Raw genomic sequence first — 23,878 nt, 5'->3', positions numbered from 1 at the left:
TTAGGTTGCAGACAATAGTCTGGACTCCATTCTGGAGTGGCTTGATGGGGAGATCAAAATCAAGGGCATCACCCTGCTTCCATGACTTCAACAGGGACCAAGAATTAAAGGTGGCTCTGTTTTCTCCACTGGGAAAATGTATCCCAAAAACAATTTTCCAAAAATCTGGATGAAATACACTGCCAGTTTCATTTCTTACTTTAATCTTAACATGTTGCTGATTTGCATCTTCTGTAATCTTCAACTTATGGCTGAAATAGTTGTCCACACAGGTGTCACTAAGGTTGACAGCAAGAGAAATCTGAGACATGCATCTTTTCTGAAATTCAGTGGTGTCATTTAAATGTTGAAGGGATTCAATGCAATCTTCAATCTCCTTTTCAGACTCCATCTGTCATCTCTTCTGATGTTTCCCTGCAGGTAGAACTTGTGACACTAATTGTCAAAATCTGAAAGAAAAGGAAACATAGACATCCCTATGGATCATGTTTCAGGATTGCTTCTACTTCATGCACAAAGTGCTAATGATTTTAACTGAGATTTGACTAAATCTGGGGTCATGGCATACATATATACCTGGCAATACAGTACTGAATTGTTCACCAATTGACGTTTTTAAGACATACCATAAATCATGATTATACCATACGGAAACAAGTGCAGTGCTCATTTGTGTGTATGTTTCGGACAAAGCACATAATTTAGCATACCTTTTCGGACACATCATAAAGTACAAGCCCACAACCCTTCTTCACAGTTACTGTACCGAAAACAACAACGATGCCAATCAAAGATGAAACGAATATGCGATCCCCACGACAGAATAGTGTTCAATTGAACTTGCCGCGCCAGATTATCCGTTAGCATGTAGGTGTTTTCGCTCCTGTGAGATTCCGTTATGTTTCCTCCTTTGAGCCAATGAAAGCTGCCATTTCATCGGGTTACCGCCAAGAACAGATCGCACGCCAATCATAGGAACAAAAACCGGCGCTGCGTTAGCTCGGTGTTTGATAAGAACAGAGTGAGCTGGTCCTACGACTTTTCTTAGTGTGTGGCGTTATCGTACTTGCAGAGTAACGGCGGTAATCGTTGAGGTGATGATTGTGGCGACACTGGCAAAAATTGACAGTTACGAAGAGTATTGCTGAGATTGTCGGTGTATTTGGTTGATATTGGCGCTTTTTCTCGAGAAATTGTTTTGTTATGGCGACAATGCTGCTTGTTATAGGCTTGTTTGTTATTGGTCGATATGGATGCTGGGTGGGGTATTAGCATTTTTGGTTCTATTTTTAGGTTTTGTGTCTGGCATTTAAGTTTTGGCAACTGTCAAGGCTGTTTTCAAATTATTTAAGCGGGTGGATTTTTGTAATTGATATGGCCATTTATAGGCTAGAGGGCATAAGCACCATTTATTACAACATCACTGTTGTCTGTCTGCCTTTGGATGGCAGCGTGATCACACAAAGAGGTGCCTGTCTCATGAGACCTGACCTCACCATACAATGCTGAAACTTTGTAACATTGGCATAACTTTGTGGCAAAAATTGATGTGCAGCAATCCTCTTCCTCTCAGCTTCCTCAGCTCAGCTGGCATGCCCTCTTGTCGCATGTTACCTGATCTTATGCATGGCAGGCAGGTCTCTTGACTGCGAACCCATCCCAGATGTGGGCAGGCAGTGCTAAAACTCTAAAAGGGCTTGAACCCACCCTACCATGGGTTGGTGACTTGAAAGACAATTTTGTGCATTGATTTGCTTATTCTGGTATTAATGATTGAGATGAAAAATCAAATATCATATATTTGATGGGTTTACCAGCACTGTACATAAGTGTGCAGCAAAATGTACTCTTGTACAGATTTACCAAGATGGGTAGGTACAAGGCAATGTCTGTTATATAAATATGGTACATGCTTCTGAGTAGCTAGTTGGGTATGCATGTAAGTGGCCTGTGTATGTATGTAAGTGGCCTGCCTGTATGTAGCAGACATGGGATAGAATATTCATTCTTAATCCGCCAAATCTGGATAAGCTGTTTCCATGTGAAAGATCTAGCAAAATCTGCTAAAATTGATCAAAATTAGTAAATCTGTTTTGAGAACCTAGGTAGTTTATATGTAATGAGGCTTGCACAGTCACTGAGGCACACCTAGATGACCTAACAGAGTTTCATGCAACTCATAGGCCGTAAATCCAAGAGACCTCAGCTGTTTTTGTGCATATTCTGAATTATTTATACTGAGAGACTCCTTTTTTAGATGTGTGGCATAGGGCTCAATATATTATGTACAGAGGATATTTCTGGTGCTCTGCATCTGCCACCCAAGTAGTACCATTCAAGTTTAACAGATAAAATTTCATGAGACTGCTTCAGGCCAGGCAGAATTGAGGAGAGACCTCTCATGTACCATATGACACCAGACACAATTGAGCTGTGCCAGGTTAACCTTCTTTGGCTGCTCTGGCCAGCCTCAAACTTGTAAAAGCATTACACAAAGTACCCCATCCTGTCTTCTTTGCTGCAGGGCTGGTACTGGGCTTGAGGGCCTCTGTACCTGCCAAGCAGGGTTTGTTGCCTATGCCTAAAAATCACCAGCCAGGCAGTATCACGGCAGCTTAACAGGCAAATTTGTCTGCAGCCTTTTTGCCAGGCTGTGCCTGCAGAGCAACACTAGAGCATTGAGAATGAGCTTTACCATAGATGTGCTGTGTCATGCTGGCAATTTATTGATATGTTTTGTTTTAAGATTTATGGGCTGCCTTTGTATTGTAGAGGCTCGAAACATAAGTATCATAATGACGTGAATTGCTTTCCAGGCCGAACTCCAGCACATGTTTCAAAGCAAGCATTTTCGGCGCGTTTTAGAAGCGTGGCCGGGGAGACGGACGTTCGGAATTTACCGGTTTCTGCCTTTCTTCTTCATTCTTGGAGCGGCTCTCGAGTTCTCCATGATCAACTGGCACGCCGGTGAAACCAACTTCTGTACGTGATTTTGACTCCCGACGGGACAGTTGACTGTCTACAGCCCGAACGTATGCTACGTTGGGCGCGTTGTGTTGTCATATGTATTTATTTTACGACAAGCGTTCGCATGATTTACGAAGTTTTTATTTCTCTCGTACTCTTTCTGTTACGTTTTAGCCTGTGGATGACTGATGATGATAATGATGGCGTGTGCCCGCCACCGCCCGCCAAGCTTCCCGTGTGTGACCCCCACCCTCGCTGCTCGTCAGACAAGACGTACAAGCGGCGCGAGGCGCAGCGCGCGCTGGACCGGGCCGCCGACGGAGCGTGAGCCAGCATGCCAGCCGGCGTCGGCTGGGCAGAGTACCTGCGTTTCACCGCCGCCGCGCTGGCCAGCATGTTCGCCGGCTCGCAGGCCGTGCACCTGGCCTACCGCCCCATGGACGACCTGCCGGTGTACATCGAGCGCGAGCGGCAGCAGCGCCGCCAAGCGGCCGAGGCGGCCGAGCGCGCGCGCGCCGCCGCCGGCTGACGGCGGCACGTGGCGGCGGTGAGCCCGCCGCTCAAGGCTCGCCGCGCCGGACTTTCGGCAGTGAGGCGTGTTGTGCGTAGTGGGCTGCTGTGAAATGTTGATTGTTATGGAACGCAGATGTTTTGTCTTGAAATCGGTTTTCCTGCGAAGGCTGGATGGTGGGCGCGTTGGTTCAGCTCCACATAACAGAGTCCCCGTCCCAGTGCGAAGTGGAGTACACGTGCAATATACTGTGACGATGCTCCATAAGTCTGGGAGAGGAAGGGAGTTGACGATATCTTGCCTTTTAAATCAGTGAAGTGTTTGACATCCGCGTGATAACCCAAGCACGCTGACAGGCGTGTCTCGATTGAGAGCACACTCGTCGGTGTCACTCGTCGTTAATGGGATATAGCATTGTTAAGACCAACCTTTGGAAAGGTGCACGCTCCAGGTCCGGGTTTTGTCATGCCCCGGCCTACACCACGCTTCGCTCCATGTCCTTACGTAGCGCGGCAGATGAGCGCTGCGATTGGCTCATTTGCTGGCCGTGATCACCAAGTCGAGAATTTAGTGGATTTGACCTCAAGTGTCTTGCGGATTTATCTGAAGCGGACATCGACGTGGTCTTCTCTCTTGCTCTCCACCCATGAATCGGTGAGTCGGTAGAGGTCCCGGCCAGTCGGTGTGACACCAAACACGATAAGCTGTTGCTACCAACTGAGAATGCACGCAGTGTTTAAACACATCATGACCCGTTTTCGTATCGCGGCAGGTGGGACAGAACGTCAGTTTCACTTCACACGAGATGTATTACGGTGCGCAACAGATCAAATGCACCGGACGCAGAGCAGACGCTCATACCCCAAAGCGAAGCAATAATTTACGAAACCTAAAACAGCTTACTTCAGAAACGGTCCCTGCCCGCGTCTGAAGTTTTAAATATAATAATTATATAATATTCTTTACAATGAAGACTTATTGTGAGAACACACAGGACACTGAGGGAAAATAAACTAAATATTTTTAGAGATATATACTTTGTCAAGCATCATAATAAAAACAACATAGGCGCCCTTAACGGCACCGTGAAAACACATGACAAAATGCAAATATGACAACGGAATCTCCGTGGGAATCTCGTGCAGCATGGCACCATTCTGATCTCCACAGCCCTGTTGAGCGCATTCGTCGTGGTCGTCGCAACGAAGTTTTGCCCTCTTCTCCAGCGGGTAGATACCGGAGCTGCTGTTTGAAACATATAAGTTGCCGGCCAACTCACGACAATTACGTATAGTACCGCCCCACGGAAGTAATTTGTCCTGGAAGCCAGAAGGTTCCACAAATTGAAAATAATTAAGCATCGCAATAGCGGACAGGGCCCTGTCTGCCACAACGCAAACAAAACGGCAGCCCGGTAGCGCCATCGATCCACGGCCGACCCCGGCACCGGCCGAGCTACAAACGCGGCGCGCCGCTGTGCCACAACGCGTCGCACCACGCATTTGTACACAACCGTCTGGAAAGGCACGTGCGAACCCACCCGTCGTGCCCCGACCCGAACCCACTTTGTGCCAGCCCCCAGCGGCGCTGCCCGGCCCCTAGGGCGGAGTCGTCCGGCGCTGCGGGCGCCGGCCCGCCCTGGTACGACTCGCTACATGATGATGCGCGGCTCGGCCACCGACGCCGATATCGACTTGTGCGGCAGCACCATGCCGCCGTTGACGTAGATCTCGTCCTGCACGATCACGTCCTCGCCCAGCACGGTCACGTTCTCCATCCGCACCTGGCGGGGAGCGGCGGACCGGGCTGTCAGGGGTCGGGTCAGCACGCGATGGTGGCGCCATACGGCGGCGGCCAGAGCACACGCGAGCCGAGAGCCCACAATGCGGTGAAGGCGATCCCCGTGCGACTTTATACGGGCAGCTAATCGCGGGGGGGGGGGGGGCTGCGCCACACTAAGGCCTGCCTACAGCAGAAAGCCAGCCACACACGAAAAGGTAAAACGTGGTCCACACCGCTTAAGTCCATTTTCGAAAAACTAACAAAAAACTACATTGAGCTCGGTCTCATCATCCCGCAGGTGCTCGTCAACAAGAAAGCAATGTAGCACAACACGTCGTTCGTCATTCCCCAAAGCAACCCAGCATGGACCCACAGAATCAAATAATTCCAAGCGTTCGCCATTCTTACGCACGCCTGCACCGCTGGCGCACCAGCGCCGCCGCCAGCCGCTCACCCACTGTCCGACGACGCAGGACCAGCCGACGATCGAGTTCTCGATCCACGTGTGCGACTTGATGTGGGCGCCGCGCATGACAGTGGCGCGCCGAATGCAGACGCCGTCCTCGATCACGACGCCCGGCCCGATCGTCACGTTCGGCCCGATCTGACAGTTGCTGCCGATGCGCGCTGTCGGGTCCTGGCGGCGGCGGCGGCGGCGGGTCAGAGCGGCGCCGAGTGGCGCGCGTCGGTGGGAGGAAGCTCGCGGAGGGGCGCGCTGGGTCAGGCGGCGGCTGAGAGGCGCACGGGGCGGGAGGTTACCCGGAGCGTGAGGCGCAGGGGCGATGGAATCCGACGGTCGCACAGGTGAGTGTTACCGAGGGGTACAGGGGCAGGGAAATTACCTGAAGGTACATGGGGACCGGACAGTTGTCGAGAGAGGTTAGAGCAAGATGTTTGGTTAAATCTTTTTATAGCATCCGATCTACAAAACATACACCATTTATGTTGTATGAGAAGAGAAATGCCGCATTAAAAAAAAAAAACATTCCGAAGATCACATGAGTTCGTGTACGCAAAGTAGCTGACTTTCAATACGGGCAGGAAAAAGTCAAAGAGCTGCCAGGCAATCATGGGGTATACCATTACACCATTGAACGCTTCCATCAGCGCTCACCGATGCGAGCACAGCGGGAAACGTCGAGCGATTTCCATGTACTATGTTCCAATGTACCCGGTATCTCCTGGTTCAGCACAATTCATAATGCCGAAAACCCAAGGATTCGTCGCCTTTTTCCACTTTTATCGAACAGCATACGTTTAAACGCAGTTGCCGCAACGAAACCCATGCAGGTGTTAGGCTCGCTTCAGTGCACCAAAACCTGCTCAAAATACATGGCTTTCACAATACGCAGATCTCAATCACAGAACGAAGTCGTGCCAAATTAAACCAGTTTGTTCGTTAACTAAAATATGCCAGCAACTGCGAGGCGCATAGCACTACATTTGCCCAAGCATCAGCGCAGCGCATTTGGTACTTATCTATCACGCAGGAAGGACACTCGAATGTAATTCATGTGGACGTTTCTACTGCGTCTGGCTCCGTCTGGCTGTCTTTTGATCGCCTGCATTATGATACCACTAACTAACCCCACTCTTTGCTCGTGCAACTACATACAAGATATCCCATCTGTGTGCATGAATAACTTACGGATGTGCTCCCCATCCGTGACTTCTGCATATAGCATTAGCTTCACCCCGTAAAGAAGCAAAAAAAAAAAAAACTGGCAGCGCTAAACTCAGACAGCGGTACTCGCGCACCGGTCGATATCCGCCACTATGACGCTGTCGACTCACCACTATGGCGTTGTCGGCTCACCACTATGGTGCTACCCACTCACCACTATGACGCTACCCTTCACGCCGTCTCCCTTGTGAAGCACTGAAGGGTTCTTGGTCTTGAGGGAGCCGAGGTACATGCACATGCCGGTGAGGAAGTCCTTGGGCTGGCCGACATCCATCCAGAAGCCCTGCAGCTCCAGGCTGAACAGGTTGCCGTCCTCCGCCATCACCGGAAACACCTCCTTCTCGATACTGGTCGGCCGCAGCTGTCACCGAAACGGAGAAGTTGGACGCATGCTTTGATCAGTCTTCAGCAATTATCCACGACACGCCCTAAGACAACAAAAAAACAACCAAACTGGAGGGATGAATCAGAGTGATATCCCGACATGCTGTCGACGTGTAATAATGATAAACTTGTCGCCTGCGGACAGCTACGTGGGAAGCTTTAAGCTTCAGGTCAGCGCCCTGGACATTAGCTTGGACAATGATCGCACGCACGAACGCAACGAACCTGAATTCTGTCCAGTATGGAGGTGTTGAATATATACAGTCCAGCATTGATCTTGTTTGATACGAACTCCAACGGCTTCTCAACAAACCGCTCAATTCTCCCTCTTTCATCGTAGCAGACCACGCCGTATTTGGAGGGCTCCTCCACCTTTGTCACCTGCAAAACGATTTGGACGTAAACAAAGTGGCAGCGGCGGCAGTGGCAAATGGTGTTTCGAAATGACATCGCTGGTCTTCCACTGGACCGTGATGTTGTGGCACATACTTCTTCGCGAAACGCTCATTTGCGATCCTTGGGCTAAGTTTTAGAGATGCTGCGCAAGGACCGAAGCATTCAATTCATGTCCAGCGCGGATGGCAAAAGGAGCCTCACATGCTGCAACCTCACAGAAAAAAACAAACAAAATGAGCATACCACCTGGAGCATGACACATTTCCTAGTCTTCTATACAGCAATGCAAGGATCTTGGTCTGCCAAGCTAACAATGGTCAAATCAGGATGTTTTGCTATGGTGGGTGCAGCTGCTCTTAATTCTCACAAGTGGAAACACACATCCAACAATGCTTCAGATCCTTTCAAGAAACGCTGCTAAATTGGATAGCACCACAGAAAGACAATTCATTAACGCACACATACCCCAAAGTGAGACCATTCCAACAGTGCGCAAGACAAGCGACACAGCCCACAGCTGTACGCAGCACAACACACTCCCAGAGCGAAGGCTGTCGAGAAAAGCGCACATCGATACCAATTAAAAACGACACACGTGTGCCCAGCTGGCGCCGCGCGGTGACAAACCCACTAGCTGCCAGCCGACCACCGCGGCCCCACACCACACCCCGTGGCGAAGACGCACCCCGCTCGCCACTCACCACGATGGTGCCCTCCTTGCCGTGGTTCCTGTGGAAGCTGACCATGTCCTTGAAGGGGAAGTTGCAGATGATGTCCGAGTTGAGCACGAAGAACGGCTCGTCGTTGGAGGCGAGGATGTCGCGCGCCAGTGCCAGCGGCCCGGCCGTCCCCAGTGGCTCCGTCTCCAGCGAGAACGTGATCTGAACGCCCAGCTGCCGGGCGCGCGGGCACGGACGGGGCACGTGAGACAGTGCCCACAGCTGCCACCGGGGGTACGAGCTACTGGGTAGCGACAGCTTCCGATGCAGCCCCGCGTCTGCTACTGGAGACGCAGCGCGTAGGCTCGCACGCACCGCAGGGGTGCACAACATGATGGTGCAGAATTTACATCATTCCATTTGGTGCAGATGCGGGTGGTGCGCGAATGATAAAGTCTTTAGCATAGCTAAGATTAGCACAGCATAGCAATCACTGTCCTTCTCACTCATCGAGGTCTATACGCATACAGCCCTTATGTAAAGCGACCAGAATGGAGTGGGGAGCAGTCTCGGCACAGTAAAACAAAGCGCGGCTGAATATGAGCCAAGTTCCCGTGAGCAAGGCAGGCGCTGTTGGAAGACTAAACGTGCAGTGCGACAACAGCAGAGAACTATGACTGAATGGTACGATGAAAAACCGGGGTAGCCTCAAAGTGGTCACACAGAAACTGCTGCCTGAACTTGCGACGCGGGAATGCAAGCAAGCTTACACATGACCAAGGCGCTCGGTGGCGTTGGGCCGAAGGGATGGGAAGCGGTGCCCATCCAGGCATGAAAACGATTTCCCTTTGTAGGGGTTGGCATTGGGAAGTACTCCACAGCTGCACCAGTTCCTTAAGTACGGCCAGCAATGTGGGGAGGAGACTGCTGATGTGAGGGTGCGGCGGACTGGGGGCGTACCAGCGTCGCTCTGCGTCAGTCGCACGACTGGGGAGGGGGGGGGGGGGGGGGGGCGTGAGCGTGCATACGCACCTTTTCGGCCTCCTGGCGCAGCTCTTGTTCCATCTGCTCGGCTCGATACGACACGGCCAGCACCACGTGCGACACGCCCGCGTCCACCAACGCCTCTGCGGCACGGTCAGGTACGTCACACGTGGCGACAAGTTGCGCCCGCGCTTCCGCGACATGATGCGGCACTTTGTCCGTCCCGGTGGCTCAGTTGGTTAGAGCGCCTGCCTTCCGATGCACCCACCCGTGGCGGGATGGGTTCGAGTCGCTTTAGGGCGCTCGCTATTTGCCCTTGACAGGTATGTCCTGCGGCTGGTGGCAGCGGTCGCGCTGAAGGTCAGTTGACGTCAGAGGGCAGGACGGACCGTGCCGAGCATTGCGGCACGTTAAGCTTTCGCCACCAAATTCTGCCGTTGACATGGAATTGCGCGATCGGATGGTAGGTGCCACGGCTCGCACAACAAGCACTGCTTAGCGTGAGCTCTGATCCCGGAAATCCATCCATTCAAAGGGTTAGGATCAAATCTTTGAAAAAAATCGGAGTGGAGCAAAAACATCCCCGGACGCCTCTGCGGCACGCCGCGGTACAACACGGGGGGACACGCACATCGAACAGCCATTCCGCGGCAGGACACGGCATCTTAGGGCAAACCCGTCCGTCCGCGCCACTGCAGTACAGCACAGCATGTCAAAGACGGAGCAGAACACGACCGCCAACGTCTTCATGACGCGACACGGCACGCTGATGAATGAGCCTGCCGTCGCGACGAAGGCATCCGGGGTACGTACGGTCTCGCGGTTTACGTACCGCCTCGGTGGATTTATGGTTAGTACGCTGGTGCCATTTCACGGCACGTAGGAATAAACGGGTTCGGGGCGCATTGTCCGCGTGAGTTCGACTCCCGCCTAGGATGTCATGTTTCCCAAACATGGGGAAGAAAGTTTATCATGAAGAGCCGCGACATGACGTGACATGGCGCGTGCTAAATAAAGACCACTTTATTTGACTAACGGGTTGGGTTAAAACTATTCAATGTGTCGAAACGCTTTTGCGGCGGGAGCGGTGTCCGCGTAACTAGCTACGCTTGTTGAAGGCGTTGACAATTAACACCCCTCGAGTTCCTGACATTTCTGTGTTCAAATATTCATGGAGAAACAGTAACGGAAGCGTCAAACACGGTGTAGGACCAGCAAGACGTCAGGATGAGCAGATCAACGCCTGAACATTACTGCTTGGTATGATGGACCAGTTCATTTTAAACGCAGACAAATGCCCACAGACAGGGCATACAATCAATTTGCCACATCGACAACTTCAGCCCATGGCATCATCTAGCTGCAGCCCCAAGAGCACTAGCCCCAGAACTCACCGATCATGTGGAGAACGAGCGGCTTGTTGGCGAACTCCACCAGCGGCTTAGGCCGCGACAGGGTGAGGGGACGCAGGCGGGTCCCGTAGCCGCCCACGAGGATCAGCGCCTTCATGTTTGTCAAGTTCTCCCCTGAAAATGATTACTGTGAACATGCTTTCTGTATAAAAAGTGTTGCTGTATAAAGTCATTGCTTGGAGTAAAAAATGAGTATGTTGTCTTCTGGTGACTTAAATAATCCAATGACTACCAACTGATTTTTAAAAAGCAAGAACAATGAGCCATTTAATGTTGCTGTATTAACAAAAACAATGGTGATGGTATTGTTAACTCCTAAGCTCACATAGCCATTGTATGTGCACAATCTGTGTGTCTGTCATCTTACCTTTCTGCAATTCAGCCTGGGGAGCCATGCTGTGGGCAGGAAATGTTGGGCTTCACACAAAAGGAGGGGAATCTGAAAACATATTGGACTACATGATGCTACAAGTCAAAGGGAAAACATTCAACAACACTGCACACCACTGCCTTGCAAAGGTAAAACTTTGGAAGTCATTTCTGGGCCTAAAGTGCTCTCCTACATTGTTCAATTGCCCAAGTGAGGGTGCATCTGGTGCTACCCTAGTTTGTGAAGTTCAGCTTTTTTATCAAGCTATGCAAAAAAGCTTTCCAGAAAAAATGCATATAACACAAATTTTTAGGCATTTAAGGTATGAACATGCCTCAAGTGTCCCAGACATAAGCATCAGAAACCCACATGACAGCACTTATTTGTTTTGCACATCATGTGCTATGCCAATGTGCTTCAAAGACCTTGTGCATTTAACAGCTTACATCTGTCCATAGCCAAAGCATGCATGCCATCCATTTTACATAACATGGTGGCACAACATCATTTCCTTTCAATATGCTGTGCATGGGAGATTCCAGAGGCATGATTTTGTAATCAGTGTAACACCTGCAATGCAAGCTTTTGCCCTAAATTAAAAACTGGCCCTTCTTTAAGTCTTACTTTGAAAAGTGCATGAGGCATACCATTTTATCTTTGCATGGCAGACTAATAAATCATGCAGGGAACCAGTGGGCAGGCATGTAGTGTGAGCAAGACTTCACAAGTTTTCTGTAATTTCTTAAAAGGTATGGGGATCAACACCAAACTTCTAAAAACAATGATGCCATATTTTGTGCCAACATAGCAACAACACTCAATTGACAAAACCAATTGACAAAAACAGACAACTTGCAAGAATAAGCTGTGCAGCATGAGGTGATCATGGACTGGTGAACTAAAACAAGCATGCAGGATGAGGACTGGTGCAAAGCAGCAAAGCACAAAAAACACAGCCAAAGAACATCACTTCTAAAACATACCTGGTTAACAGTAAAGAGACTGTGGCAGTGCTACCTAATGGGTAAGTCTTCTGAGTTCACCAGTGGATAAGTTCACAATGCCTTGTTGATGACACCTCCTGTGAACAGTCATGCTGTGCATCAGAGTAATATGTGAATTAAGAAGCTGGCTGAAGAAAATATGCTTTGGGTTGGAATTGCACCAATTAACATTTTACCCCCACATTTTAAAATAATTATAAGCTTCACTGGGAAGTGTCTGCAGAACAGGGTTGGGAACTCCCCCAGCCTGATACTAGAGCTCTGGAGCAATGCTAAGATAAGGTAGCTACTCATCAATGAGGAAAAGTGAAGGCTGATGAACCTAGGAAATCAGAACCCTGGTCTCAACTGCCTGTGTCAGGCCTCAGGGTGGCCCCAGCAAGCATGAAGGATCCAGGAGTCCTGATACAATACACTGGAAATTAAACCAACAGAGAGCTCAATATTATCAGAAACACCCTTCTGCTACAAGTTGCACAATCCCTGCCCTTGGAGAAGAACATTGGAACTTGTCAGAGAACTCAAATATGTGTTAAGAATATGCACTGAGGATGGACTAGAATGCTGTAAAGAGGATTCAAATTAATCTTAGTACTTGCTTACCCCTCCTGCTCTGCCAGGACCACACTAGATTCAACCCTCCCCCTCCCTAATATACATTATGTGACATTAAGACTTGATGTCAGCACAGTGTATCTGATCTTTCAGGCGCATGAAGATCAGGATAACTGAATTTTTAGTGAGGCATCACTGTAAGGACAAGAGGCATGTTCAGCAGCAGTCAGGGAAGTGATAAGTAAACTGCTCATTGTGCAAGCCGTCCATTGACCTTACAGGGATTCTAGATAGAACTCCCAGGTGAAGCTACATCATGGCCTAGTGATAACACGAAAACAATCAGCTGGATGGACAAACAGGGCTTGAGCAAAAAGGGACCTAATGAGCTTTGATTCCCACACAAGCTCAAAAATAGTGCACACTATGTTTACACAGAAACATCCAACCTTAATATGGGTAAGCATGCATGGAAAATGAGATACCTGATTCCTTTTTGGTCTGGAACATTAGGATCATAGCGTAAATAATGCATCTGCAGAAATATGGTCTTTTACCGGTAGTCTGGTTCATCGAACTCGAGCACGGGTCCAATGGGCATGAGATGATGAAATCCACGACGGCAAAATGTCTTCTCCATCGTGCATTGCCCTATGTCAGACTTTTACAACGCAGCTAGCAATACACAACAATGAAAAAATCACAGGATCCACAATCGGCTCCGACGATGGACTAACAATACACCTATTCACGCCTGTTCACTCACACTAGCTCACCAACCACACACATCCGCCCCCCACTCTGGCTCAGCAATGCCTCTTTCGGGATACCTTTTAGAAGAAGAACTAAATTGACGTTGACTTGCTCGTTCGGAATAAGCACTCGATGATTCTCAATCGGCAAATATGTGTGTTTTTGGGTGATAAGTTCCCCGTTCAAAGTTTCTCATTACATTTGATGCAGTATGTTTCTTTTGAAGAGGTCCAAAAAGTGATTGGAAGCAAGAATGCTTCAATGATAGCACTATCGTAAACTGATGGTAGCCTCGCCAACGATTAGCGAACAGATGAAAATGGGAGCTATTTTGGCGCTGTTGTTTTTAATTTGGCGAAAACATACTTCAAGGTGCATACCGCGACGACTATGTTACACTTCATTGTGAGGTGTAAACAAAATCTTGGGGGCCGTTGGAGTTGCCTGCATGTTGTGTACGGGCTGAAGGAAATATTGAAGACGTCAGCTAGCCATAAGGTAAGGATATTTATATTGTTCGATGAGGCACTTTTTGTTGAGATGTGTTACATTCATACTGATGTCATCCATGCCTGAATATTTATCATTATACAGGCTTTGGAGATGGGTATCGTTATGGGGGTCAAACTGTACTGGAAGGAATCAAGAATGACAAAAATGTGTTCAGAGGGACAGCCATCTTTCTGTGCTGGGAATTTTTGCTCAAAGTTACAATGTTTCCTTACCTTATCTTACATTATGGCAATCACAGCTGCATGCAATTATGGTGATTATATATGATGTGGTATGGAAATAATGTAAAGTCAAGATCACTTCCCACACTCGCCCAGTTTGCTGTAAATTGGAGCAAAATTAGCATGTCATGTATGTCAAGTATTTTCCTTCATGCAGTATTTTGTGTTAATTGTGTATATAGCATCTGCCTTGTATGCTTTCTAGGATCCAGGAAGGTCCAACATGGTACATCTACAACAAAAAAATATGTACAAATATCACACTGTGCCACTTTGTGACCTTATTATTATGATAAAAAATAGCAATTGCCAGTAACAGTTTGATGTTAATGTTAATGTAGGCTTAATTACTATTAACAGTGTAGACACTGGGTTTCTTCCTCATTGATAGCAATAGTGACAATACACTCCTGGTGCCTTGTCATCTTCAGCTGCTTGTTATTCAAATCATCTAGATAAACTTGAAGCATAGGATGGTCAATATAAGTAAACCAGTCAAGCATTATTCATGTTTCCATTTCTAAATATTGATGACATTAGCTCCCTTCATATATTGACTTTGCTGTAGTACATTCATTGTCAGACTTTGCATTGTTATAGTTTTAGGCAGTTGAGCAGATTTATGTGGCTTGTTGATTTGCCTTGACATCAAAAAGCAGAACATAAACCAGTCAAACAACCAGCAGATAGCAACTTTTTTGTGATGAGTTTCAGCTTCCCTTGCAATGCATCAGATTGGAAAGTAGTGCACATCTGCACCTGTGATCTGTGACTGACTGAATCACATCTGATCTGACTGAGCTGAACTGAACTTCTGACTGAATCTGACTGAACTTCCTGAATGGTGGGAGAATCACAGTGGAGCCCAGGGAAAAACCTTGGAATCTTCATAGACTACAGGCTCAGGTTCCACATGCAGTTGACCAAGACCATTTCTAATGCCATCCATAAGCTGGTGATCACAAGGCTGTCATTTAACAACATCAACATTTTTACAATGATGTACTGGGCCATTGTACTTTTGCATTTTTAGTAAGGAAATATCATGTGGGACCTATTGGGCAAGCTGGATCAGGAGCAGCTGAGATGAGTCTGACAAGAAGCTAAGCATCTTGTCCACAAAGTGAGGTGCTGCCATATCCTGAGGGACTGTGACTCCACCAGCTGCCCTCACTGTACTACTGGGCTGAGAAAACCTGAAGCTGAGACCCTCATCTGTCAAAACTTGTTCAGCACCCCGGTTTTAAATGACTGGAATGCTCTTCTACATGCCCGGGTATCATTAACCTTAGTTGAACAGCTGAAATCTAGGCTCGATTTGCACTGGACTGGCACCACGTATGGCATCCCACGCCGATCTGACTTCCCACGCCGATCATGTCTTCCAAATCAGATGCTACGGAAAAAGCTGTGCTCAGTCATAGGGGGCTATAACAGGAAATAGCAGGCAAGCACAGGCTTGGTCGTGATAAAGCTTTGCAGATAATGCTTTTGGGATGCTTATAGCTTTGCTATGTTTGTAGCTTCGTAAGGCGTGTTGTTGCGCACTGCATGTTGTAATCAATGGGGAAAGGACTTGTTTTATCAGCGCGTTGGAAACAAAATCAACAGTAACCATGTTCAGTCTCTCCACTGCCCGTCCCAATCAAAACAATTTTGCCGCCGCAGCCTGACCAGAGCAGGGTTGGGACCATAGCTCGCGGCGGCCCAGCGCCGCTCGCCACGTCGGTACCGGCGGCGGCTCGCGCTATTTCTGACCCCGCGGCCGGCCGCGCCGCCGCCGCCGCTGGCGGCCGCACGTCAGACGTGCCCGAGGGCGGTCGGCCGCCGGCTGTGCCCGTCACCGTGTCCCGCGAGCCGGCACAGAAGAGTGCGCTGCCATGGCCGCCGCCGCCTGCGGTAAGCGGCGCCCGGGCCGGGCCGAGCGGTGGCGCCGGCGGCCGTGTCGCCGCTACCCGGCGGAACGTCGCGCCCCGTGGCAGCGGCCTGAGCGCGTCCAGCCCCAGGCCCTGTGTGTGTGCAGCGTGGAGTCTGCCCGGCGTACGCGTTGGTCGGCGTCGGCGCGGCCGGCCGCCTCCAAGCAGCCGCCTGCGCGTTTATCGACGTCGCTGCCCGGCTCCCCACGGTCGCTCGAGGACGCCATATGTTCTGAACAGATCTGCCTCGACACGGACGCCTCTGACGCGGCCGGAACGCGATTCACGTACGGAGGCCGCTCGAATCAGCTGGCGGCTCGCGGTGCCCCGATGCGCGGTGTCGGATGTCCCCCATCGGCGACACCCCGTCCGCCATTCGTCCCCCCCCCCCGCCCGCCATGTGTCAGCAGCATGTGTCGGCTGTTTCAGATCGGGTCAAGTTCCCCTGGCTGGGCAAACACAAGCGCTCGTCCTCGGAGCCGGCCGTCGACGAGGCGGATGACCCCGCGTGAGTGTTGCCGCCTTGTTTCCGCTCGCGCTGTGCTGGTGCACGCCTGTGCGCAGCATTCGCGTAGAAAGATTGATGATGGTGCCCTTATGTTGTGGTCGAAAGGGCCATCTTCCCCACCATGTGCCGTTACGGTGTAAGACGCGTGCGACCCTTGCCACGAACGCGTTGGCCCGAGTTGTCATCCTCGCTTGCCGCTTAAGCTTACAAGAGGGAAGGTTTTTCTTGAGCGCGGGGTTGGTTGCCAGAAATCGTAGTCGGGGCGCGTTTGAATACGTAACTGCTAAACTGTTACATCATTGCTGACGACTGTAAGCCGTGTTTGGTCGTAAGCAAAGTGCAATACACGGCAACGGAGTTAGTGGAAGCCACCACAAGGAACAGAGCAACTGCCGTGCGTGGGTCTCCCAAATAGTGGAGTCATATTACGCCAGCTTACGTAAAAATAGTTTTTTCCAGGAAGCACTTCTGCGCGTTTCCCTGAATGCGTTCTCTTGCAGAACCTTGCATTCTGACGGACCGTTGATGTATGATGGCGTACAGGCGTTTGTTTTCGTACCGCTTAAATCAGCGTAGCCGGGAATTGGGCGATCTGCCGAGAAAAACACCAGTTGCCTTGAATATCCAGGCGTGGAGCTCTGGCAAGGACGGCCAGACGGCGTGCCGATGGGCAGTGTGGTCGGGTGGGGTGGCTGAGATCCAGGTCCCATGACGCGCTCTCGTGGCTTAGATCCCGGTCTCATGACGCGCTCTCGTGGCTGAGATCCCGGTCTCATGACGCGCTCTCGTGGCTGAGATCCCGGTCTCATGACGCGCTCTCGTGGCTGAGATCCCGGTCTCATGACGCGCTCTCGTGGCTGAGATCCCGGTCTCATGACGCGCTCTCGTGGCTGAGATCCCGGTCTCATGACGCGCTCTCGTGACGCTACACTCCACTGCACCTGACGGTTGGCCTACACCTCACTTCTGCGCATGCCTGTCGTCGGTGGACGGTGTGCACCGCACATTAAAATCGGAAGTTGGATCAGAAACGGATGGAAATCAAGGACGGAGGTGAGCCGTTGTCGCAGCAGCCGTTGTCGCAGCCGCAGCCGTGGTCTTCCCCGCAGCGCGCTGCGGGGAAGACCGCAGCATCTGATCTGTGAGGGAAGGTGCCGGGTTGTCCCCGCAGTACCCACGGTGTGCTCGAGGAGAGCTCGCTATCTTTGTGAAGCCTACGAGTGCTCGTTATCATCAGTACCCCCGGCCCCCGGGGCTGGTGACTCGGTGCATCCCCGTCGACGCGTGCCGCGCCTCCTTCGCGCCTCCGCGCGCGCTGCAGTCGTCGACGCGGCCGTATTTCCCGGAGAAGATTGGAGGCCCAGCCCGGAATGTGGCGCCGCCGCCGGCCGGGCGCATTGTTGAGCTCGCGCCAGGGCCACTGTGCCACCGGTCGGCTCGCTCTGGGTCGCCCAGGGTCGGGGCTGGGCTCACCGCTGGCCGGCGGCGCGCTCCCTGCCGACCTGACATCAAACGCCGCCAACCAGCGGTCCTGCTCACGGAGAGGTCGCGCGGGGAGGCGGGCCCTGTCGGTTGGTGGTGTGATCAGGAGCCAGCTGATGACGTGGTGCGCCGAGGAGACGCGGAAGCTGGCTCGTTATCTGGGCGAGCCGCTTGTTTTTGAGGCTCGTTAAGGCCCCGTACCCCACCCCGCCCCGGGTAGGGGTGGGGTGCAAATCATCTGCACCTGCGCTTCGATCATGCGCAACACTTAAAAACTGTCAGACCACATTCGAAACATCACTGCCTGCACGCTCTGGCCTGGTCAGACGTTCATTTCCTCCCACCACTCAGTACCATTCGGCCACTGCCCCCTCTCTAACATGACTGCGTCAACTGGAACGTGTTTAAGGCGGGTGGCGTGTGCGCGCGTGCCGGGCGCGTCGGACCGTGTCGGATTCCGCGAGCCCCGCTGCGCTCAGGTGGGCGGCACCTGGACCGTGGCGCTCGCGCTGGCTCCGGGACTTTACTGTCGTCGTTGGTGGGTTCTGCGGCACCTCGCGCTACCGCAAACTGGGGAACGCGCTGTGTTTTATTACTGAGAGATGAAGGGAGGGCGGGGACCCGGTCTTTAAGTGAGCGTGGAGCATAGATCGCCGCTGAGGGCCTTAATATTCGTTGTAATGTGACGATGTTGGGGCAGTTTGCTGTAGGCTGGGCTTCTTCAGGTGACGCAAACGGACGGTTTGCTGTTTAGAGCAAGTTAGCATGAACTAGCCTGATTATTTTTTTAAAAATCTTAGCTAGACAGCTGCGTCTGAGGGATGGGCATGTACGCACAATTTACGACGGTGTCGCCAAGCGGGATTAAAAATGCAGCGGTACACGAGAAGCGTTGCCATCAATAGGGTTTGTGATGTCGTGCTTTGAAGACGCCGGCGTCAGGGCTGGCTGTGACCTTCGTGCAGCGGCATGCACGTCCCGCCCACGGCCGGTCGGTCGTGCTGACCTCGAGGGAGGCCGACAAAAGTCCACCGCCCGGCCGGGATGCGCCAGCCGTGCGGCACGCAAGCGAGCCCGGCCAGCCGGACGGCGGCTAATCCGGGCACCCGATCTGTGTCGCGGCGCTCGAGGTCGTCTCGTGCCTCGGCGTGGCGAGGCCGGCCGAGTCCGGGCCGCCGAGCTAGCCTGGGAGAGGCTGGTGTTTTTGGCCGGGCAGCGGCGTCCCAGACGGCTGCCACTGGAATGTTGTGACATCGTTGGATGCGGACGCTAGAGCAGGTAAAGAGTCACGGAAAGTTTGGAAGCCTGTTGACAATGTATAAACGAATGGGCAATAACGTGACCGCAGGATATCGACAGCTACCTTCCCGCCTTTGTTTGTCTGGAAGTTATTTGCGCTCCGCTTGAGCGTACGGACAGCTGCTGTCGACTTTCAGCCGCGTCGTGCTTGCCAACACTTGGGACAGGACAAGGACATTGCGCCTCACGATCTCCCCCTCGAACCCGCTGGTAAAATGCCCAGAAGGCCGCAGGGAGGCGACTGTGTCAGGGGCGCTGGTGCAACAGCCGCCGGGGATCGCCATAGCGGTCGTGCATGATGGCTCGGAGCATTACGCAATCGCTTGGCTTGGTCGCTCGCGTTTCTTCAACCGTTATCGGCCACCGGAGCGGGATGGTGTTCACTCCAGTGGGACGGCGATAAACTTGTTGCGCTCACTCGCTCTTTCGAAACAGCCTCTCGCACATGAATATCTCTCCCTGCGCTTGCACTAAGCCCGTGCCCGGGTTGCCCGGTCTGAACCGGAGATAACGGCGGTGATGCCTCGTGACGCAGTGCAGTGCGTGGGTGGGCCTGACGCCCGGCCGCCGTGTCGGGGCGCCGGCCGGGTCACCGGCTCTTTCCCTGCCGACAGTCGCCGGCCGGCTCTCGCGGCCGGCCACCGTGTCGCGCCCTGTTTTATCATATTTTTAACTGCGGCCGGCGGCGGCGGCGGCAGCGGCGGCCGGCTTGGGCGGCGCGTTGGCGCGGTGGCCGTCCCGCACTGCCAAGAGCAGCCGGGCGGCGGCCGTCGCCGCTGCCAGCGCGCTCGTCCCCCGCGCCCCGGGCTGTCGTTCCCCCCCCCCCCCCCCCCCCCTCCTCCTCTCCAGCGCGGCCGTGAACAGCTGCCGGCCGCGTTACAGTGTCGTTTTATGCATAGGTAGATCAGGTTTTCGAGACAGCTGGAGGGACCGCTCAAAAACGTTTTGGATGAGCCTGATTTTCCGAATAGCGTTCAACATTTGTAAATGTTTTAGCGATAGCGTACGCATATCGGTATGTGTTTTCGATACGTTCCAGCCTTACATTAAAAGCTTTGCGTAGCTAAATCATGCTAAGCAACTCCTTTGCGTATCGCCGTTGGTCGTTCGCCATCCTGGCTCAGTCGGCCTGCCCGATGGACGCCGCCGTCCGCGAGGGGGCGCTCCACTGTCGCCCCTGCCGGACGCCGTCAGTGGCATGTCATGCCTGACATGTCACGGGAGGGCCGTGAGCTAGCAGATGACCTTGTTGGTCGCGTCACGCGTCACCGACGACACAGAGCGTATGTCACGCGGCGTTTGTGTCCGCACCGTACAAATGTCACGCCCGGCCGAGCAGCGTCGTTCGTCGTCCGCTGTGACGTCAGCACGGCAGCGGCGGCGAGAGTGGCGCGCGCGGCGGAGGCCGCACCGGCCCATCCGTCAGCCAGTGGGCAGAATCATGCGGCCGGCTGTGGGAGCGGGGAAAGCGACGGCCGAGAGGCCCGGCGAAGGCCCGGGGGCGCGAAATGGTTCCGAGGCTTTCCCCACGCTGTGGTTTTCGCCACTTCACCGCCGTGTGTTGTCACTTGTTTGTGACTTGTCTTCGACGTTGCCTCTTTCTGCGGTGTTTCTCGGTGTACCAACTTCGTGCAATCAGTCTGTATCGAGGGCAGCCCAGACTTTAGGACTACACAACCTAGTCTGGTGCTCCGTTTTGGAGGGGACGAGCAGCAGTTCATCGCGAGAAGCCATGTGATGGCAGGCCGGCGGGGAACCGTGGTCAGGTGTCGTGTCTGCCAAGCCGAGTCCGCTGTTCAGGCCCGGAGCTGGGTGGCGCGAGCACCTGCTGCCGTCCCGGAGAGCGCCGGGGCCGGCTGGCCGGTCGCCAGTGGGCGGCACCGCGCTGGCAGGCCCGCCCGGCGCCGCTGACGGCCCGCGTCGCGTCTTCGGACGGCTGTCGTGACTCACGGCTGACTCTTGTGTACCCGCCCGGCGGACCGGCGGCGGCGGCAGGCCCGGCCGGCGGACCGACGGTGGCGGCAGGCCCGGCCGGCGCCGCGCCGTCCGGGTCAGGCGGCGTGTCGGCGACCGCCGCGGTGCGTGAAACCGAGCGTGTGCCTCGGGGTATGCATAGGAGAGTCATGCGTCAGATTATTTTAAGAGGTGATTCGTCAGATGCGAGTGCTGGTAGAGATGGGAACACTACAGCCTGCTGCCCGCTGTCGCCTGCATCGTTTGCATAAAACGACTAGAAACGCGTCAATGATATGCATTTTGTGGGCGGAGGCTTTCCTTTCAGATATAGTGCTCAGCTCTACCGTCCCATCTATTTTCTTGACCGGCGGTGATGGCACGTCCGTCACAGTTACAAAGCTAGGCAGTTGAGGAACACGCGGTTGGGAAAAGCTGAACAGCTGCATACCGCATCATTTCTCCGGTGCGGTCTGCATTCCACGTGCTGACCTGACCTCGGCTGAGCTCCACCAGATTGAATGAGCCTGGCTGACTGAGCTTGGCTGCCAATCCACCCCGCCATCCTGCTAATCACCGGAGCCGGCAGCCATGGCGAGGAGCCATGCCTCGCGCGGCCGGCCGCTCGCGCTGGCCGGCCGCGTGACTGACCACTCGATGGAATGAAAGCGACAGGCGGCCGGAGACCAGCCGTTCCCAGGCGAGGAACCGGCCGCGGCGGGCGGTGCCCTACCGGCAGACGGGCCGGCGCAGTGGTGACGAGAGCCGCCGCTCGAGCCGGCACGGCCTCCCGCCGTTCAGGGGTCCCTCGGCCGCAGAGCGTCCGTGTCGCTGCGCGCGGCCCGTTCGGGGACCTGTCGTGAGTCAGAGCTCACTGGTCTGGGACGATAGCGACGCGCAGGCGGCCGCTGCGCCACGTGCCCCGTGAGTCAGCTGCCAGCGGCCTTACCTGGCAGTCGCCGCGCCGCGGTGCCGAGCCGTGCCGTGCCGTGTCGTGCCGTGCCGTGCCGCTGCGTCCACAGTCGGGCGTCGACTGGTGGCCGGTCCGAGGCGCCGTTACGCGTCGCCCGCCCGCGGTGAAAGGGCTCCTCGGCCGCCGGCCAGCCCCGTCTCCCGCCGCCGGAGCCCAGGTGAGCCGATCGCGCGGAGGGGAGGAGGCGGCGAAGGTCGCCGTGCACTGACGTGGCGGTCAGCCGCCATCAGTGGAGCTGGCGGGCCCGGGATCGGCCGAGGTAGCTGGCCGTGAGCTGGCTGCACGCGGCTGAGGCGCCGTGATATCCCCGCCCGTCACCGTTCCGCTCGGCCGTCTGAGGCTCGCGGGCCGGGCCACTCCGACCTGCACCGATTTCTGGTCGGGGTCGACATTGGATGCATGTCAGTCGCATTGCTCCGAGAATGCGGTGGGACTTGACCCGACGCCGCGCCACCGCACGCGCCTCGCCCACGTCATCGGCCGTCTCGGCCAATCGGGCGTCGGCGGGCGCGCTGACCGTTGCGCCTCGCCGTGGTGCGTGGCCAGCCGTTGGCGGCGCGTCGTCGGCGGCGCGCTCCGTTATCTCGCGATAGGCCCGCCGTAACGGTGCGCGATGGCCGCCGGCCGCGGCCGGCAGAGCCGCTGACGGAGCGGGCGCAGGGCCGCTCAGGACATGGTTGGGAAAGGGAGGTGCGCCTCCCGGTGGCTGGGAGGGAGACCAGACGCCCCGCTCGGCTCTGCCACATGTCTGTCTTCGGAGGGCTGCCGCTGCTGTCTGTCGGTTTACACTGTGAGCGGGTAACCACACAGACAGTTACGACCTTCTGGAAGCAGTTCTCGACTTCTGGAAACAGCTGATTTCGAGGCCAGGTGTTCAAGGCACCCCGGTTGCCAGAGATCGTCACGTGTTGTGCGCGTTGGCGTGGCGACGCGTTTCCGTGTGCGTCTCTATGTTTCACTGCAGCGTGGGCAGATGCAGCCGGGTTGCTCCCCCCTCACACACCAACGCTTTCAAGGCGCCCCTCTGCTTGTCTGCAGTTCCATTGTGCGCAAAAACGGTTGTTTACAAACCGGCCGGCGTTGCTGTGCGCCCACGCCCCGTCCCAGACAAGCCGGCCGCGTCTCCAGCCGATACCTCGCGCCGCTAAGGCCGTGCTCAGTGCGCGGTGCTGCGAGCTCCGTGCAGGTGTGAGCCAGTGCCGCGTCGGCCGCAGCGGCGCCCTCGCTGGACCGCTGAGCCAGCGCACCGGCCGCGGTACGCTCCGGGGGCGGCAGTGTTTGCCAACGGCGCGCTTCCCGTCATCGACTGGTGATCGTCCGCTGTGCGAGGCTGCACCGGGAGTTTTGATAAGCCCGCGGACGCAGAACCCGCAGCCAGACCTGTAGTGAGGAGGGCCGGGTCCAGGTGTTATTGCGGCACGTGTTCGGCCGTATTCTGGTGGTTGGAACCGAGGACTGGTGCACTGCAGCAGCCATTTGTTCGGACTATGGAGGAGTTGGACCCGTAACTGGTAGGCTGCTGTCAAACGCGGTGCGTGGTGAGACGGGGCGC

At 54.1% G+C, this 23,878-nt stretch overlaps 2 protein-coding genes across 8 annotated transcripts in view; one reads left to right on the top strand and one right to left on the bottom strand.

The window, feature by feature from the left end:
* Positions 1 to 4,267: 4,267 nt before the first annotated feature.
* Gmppb (GDP-mannose pyrophosphorylase B) lies at positions 4,268 to 22,364 on the bottom strand. 7 transcript variants are annotated; one of them, XM_037212303.1, is made up of 10 exons: positions 22,303 to 22,364; positions 12,133 to 12,230; positions 11,147 to 11,218; positions 10,762 to 10,893; positions 9,416 to 9,510; positions 8,426 to 8,617; positions 7,554 to 7,709; positions 7,099 to 7,305; positions 5,715 to 5,897; positions 4,268 to 5,261 (listed from the first exon to the last, which is right to left on the bottom strand). In XM_037212303.1, exons 3-10 carry the CDS (start codon positions 11,172 to 11,174, stop codon positions 5,130 to 5,132), a joined length of 1,125 nt encoding a protein of 374 aa, XP_037068198.1. In that variant the 5' UTR covers positions 11,175 to 11,218; positions 12,133 to 12,230; positions 22,303 to 22,364; the 3' UTR covers positions 4,268 to 5,129. The 7 variants fall into 7 exon arrangements, with proteins under 7 accessions (XP_037068198.1, XP_037068194.1, XP_037068197.1 ...); XM_037212299.1 differs by having other exon boundaries at positions 11,147 to 11,175; XM_037212302.1 differs by lacking the exon at positions 22,303 to 22,364 and adding an exon at positions 13,539 to 13,561 and having other exon boundaries at positions 11,147 to 11,175.
* Positions 16,010 to 23,878, top strand: part of LOC119089919 (uncharacterized) — a 60,220-nt gene continuing 52,351 nt past the window's right edge. Inside the window, exons 1-2 of the mRNA XM_037212724.1 lie at positions 16,010 to 16,094; positions 16,541 to 16,619. Coding sequence (XP_037068619.1) covers positions 16,076 to 16,094; positions 16,541 to 16,619 — 98 coding nt within the window. The 5' untranslated portion in view covers positions 16,010 to 16,075. The remainder of the gene's footprint in view (positions 16,095 to 16,540; positions 16,620 to 23,878) is intronic.

This window comes from Pollicipes pollicipes, unplaced genomic scaffold (assembly GCF_011947565.3).
Source record: "Pollicipes pollicipes isolate AB1234 unplaced genomic scaffold, Ppol_2.1 Scaffold_3087;HRSCAF=3621_pilon_pilon_pilon, whole genome shotgun sequence".
NCBI classification, from domain to species: Eukaryota; Metazoa; Arthropoda; class Thecostraca; order Pollicipedomorpha; family Pollicipedidae; genus Pollicipes; species Pollicipes pollicipes.
Note: the sequence above shows the minus strand (reverse complement) of the source record. Positions and strands in the feature narration are given on the sequence as shown.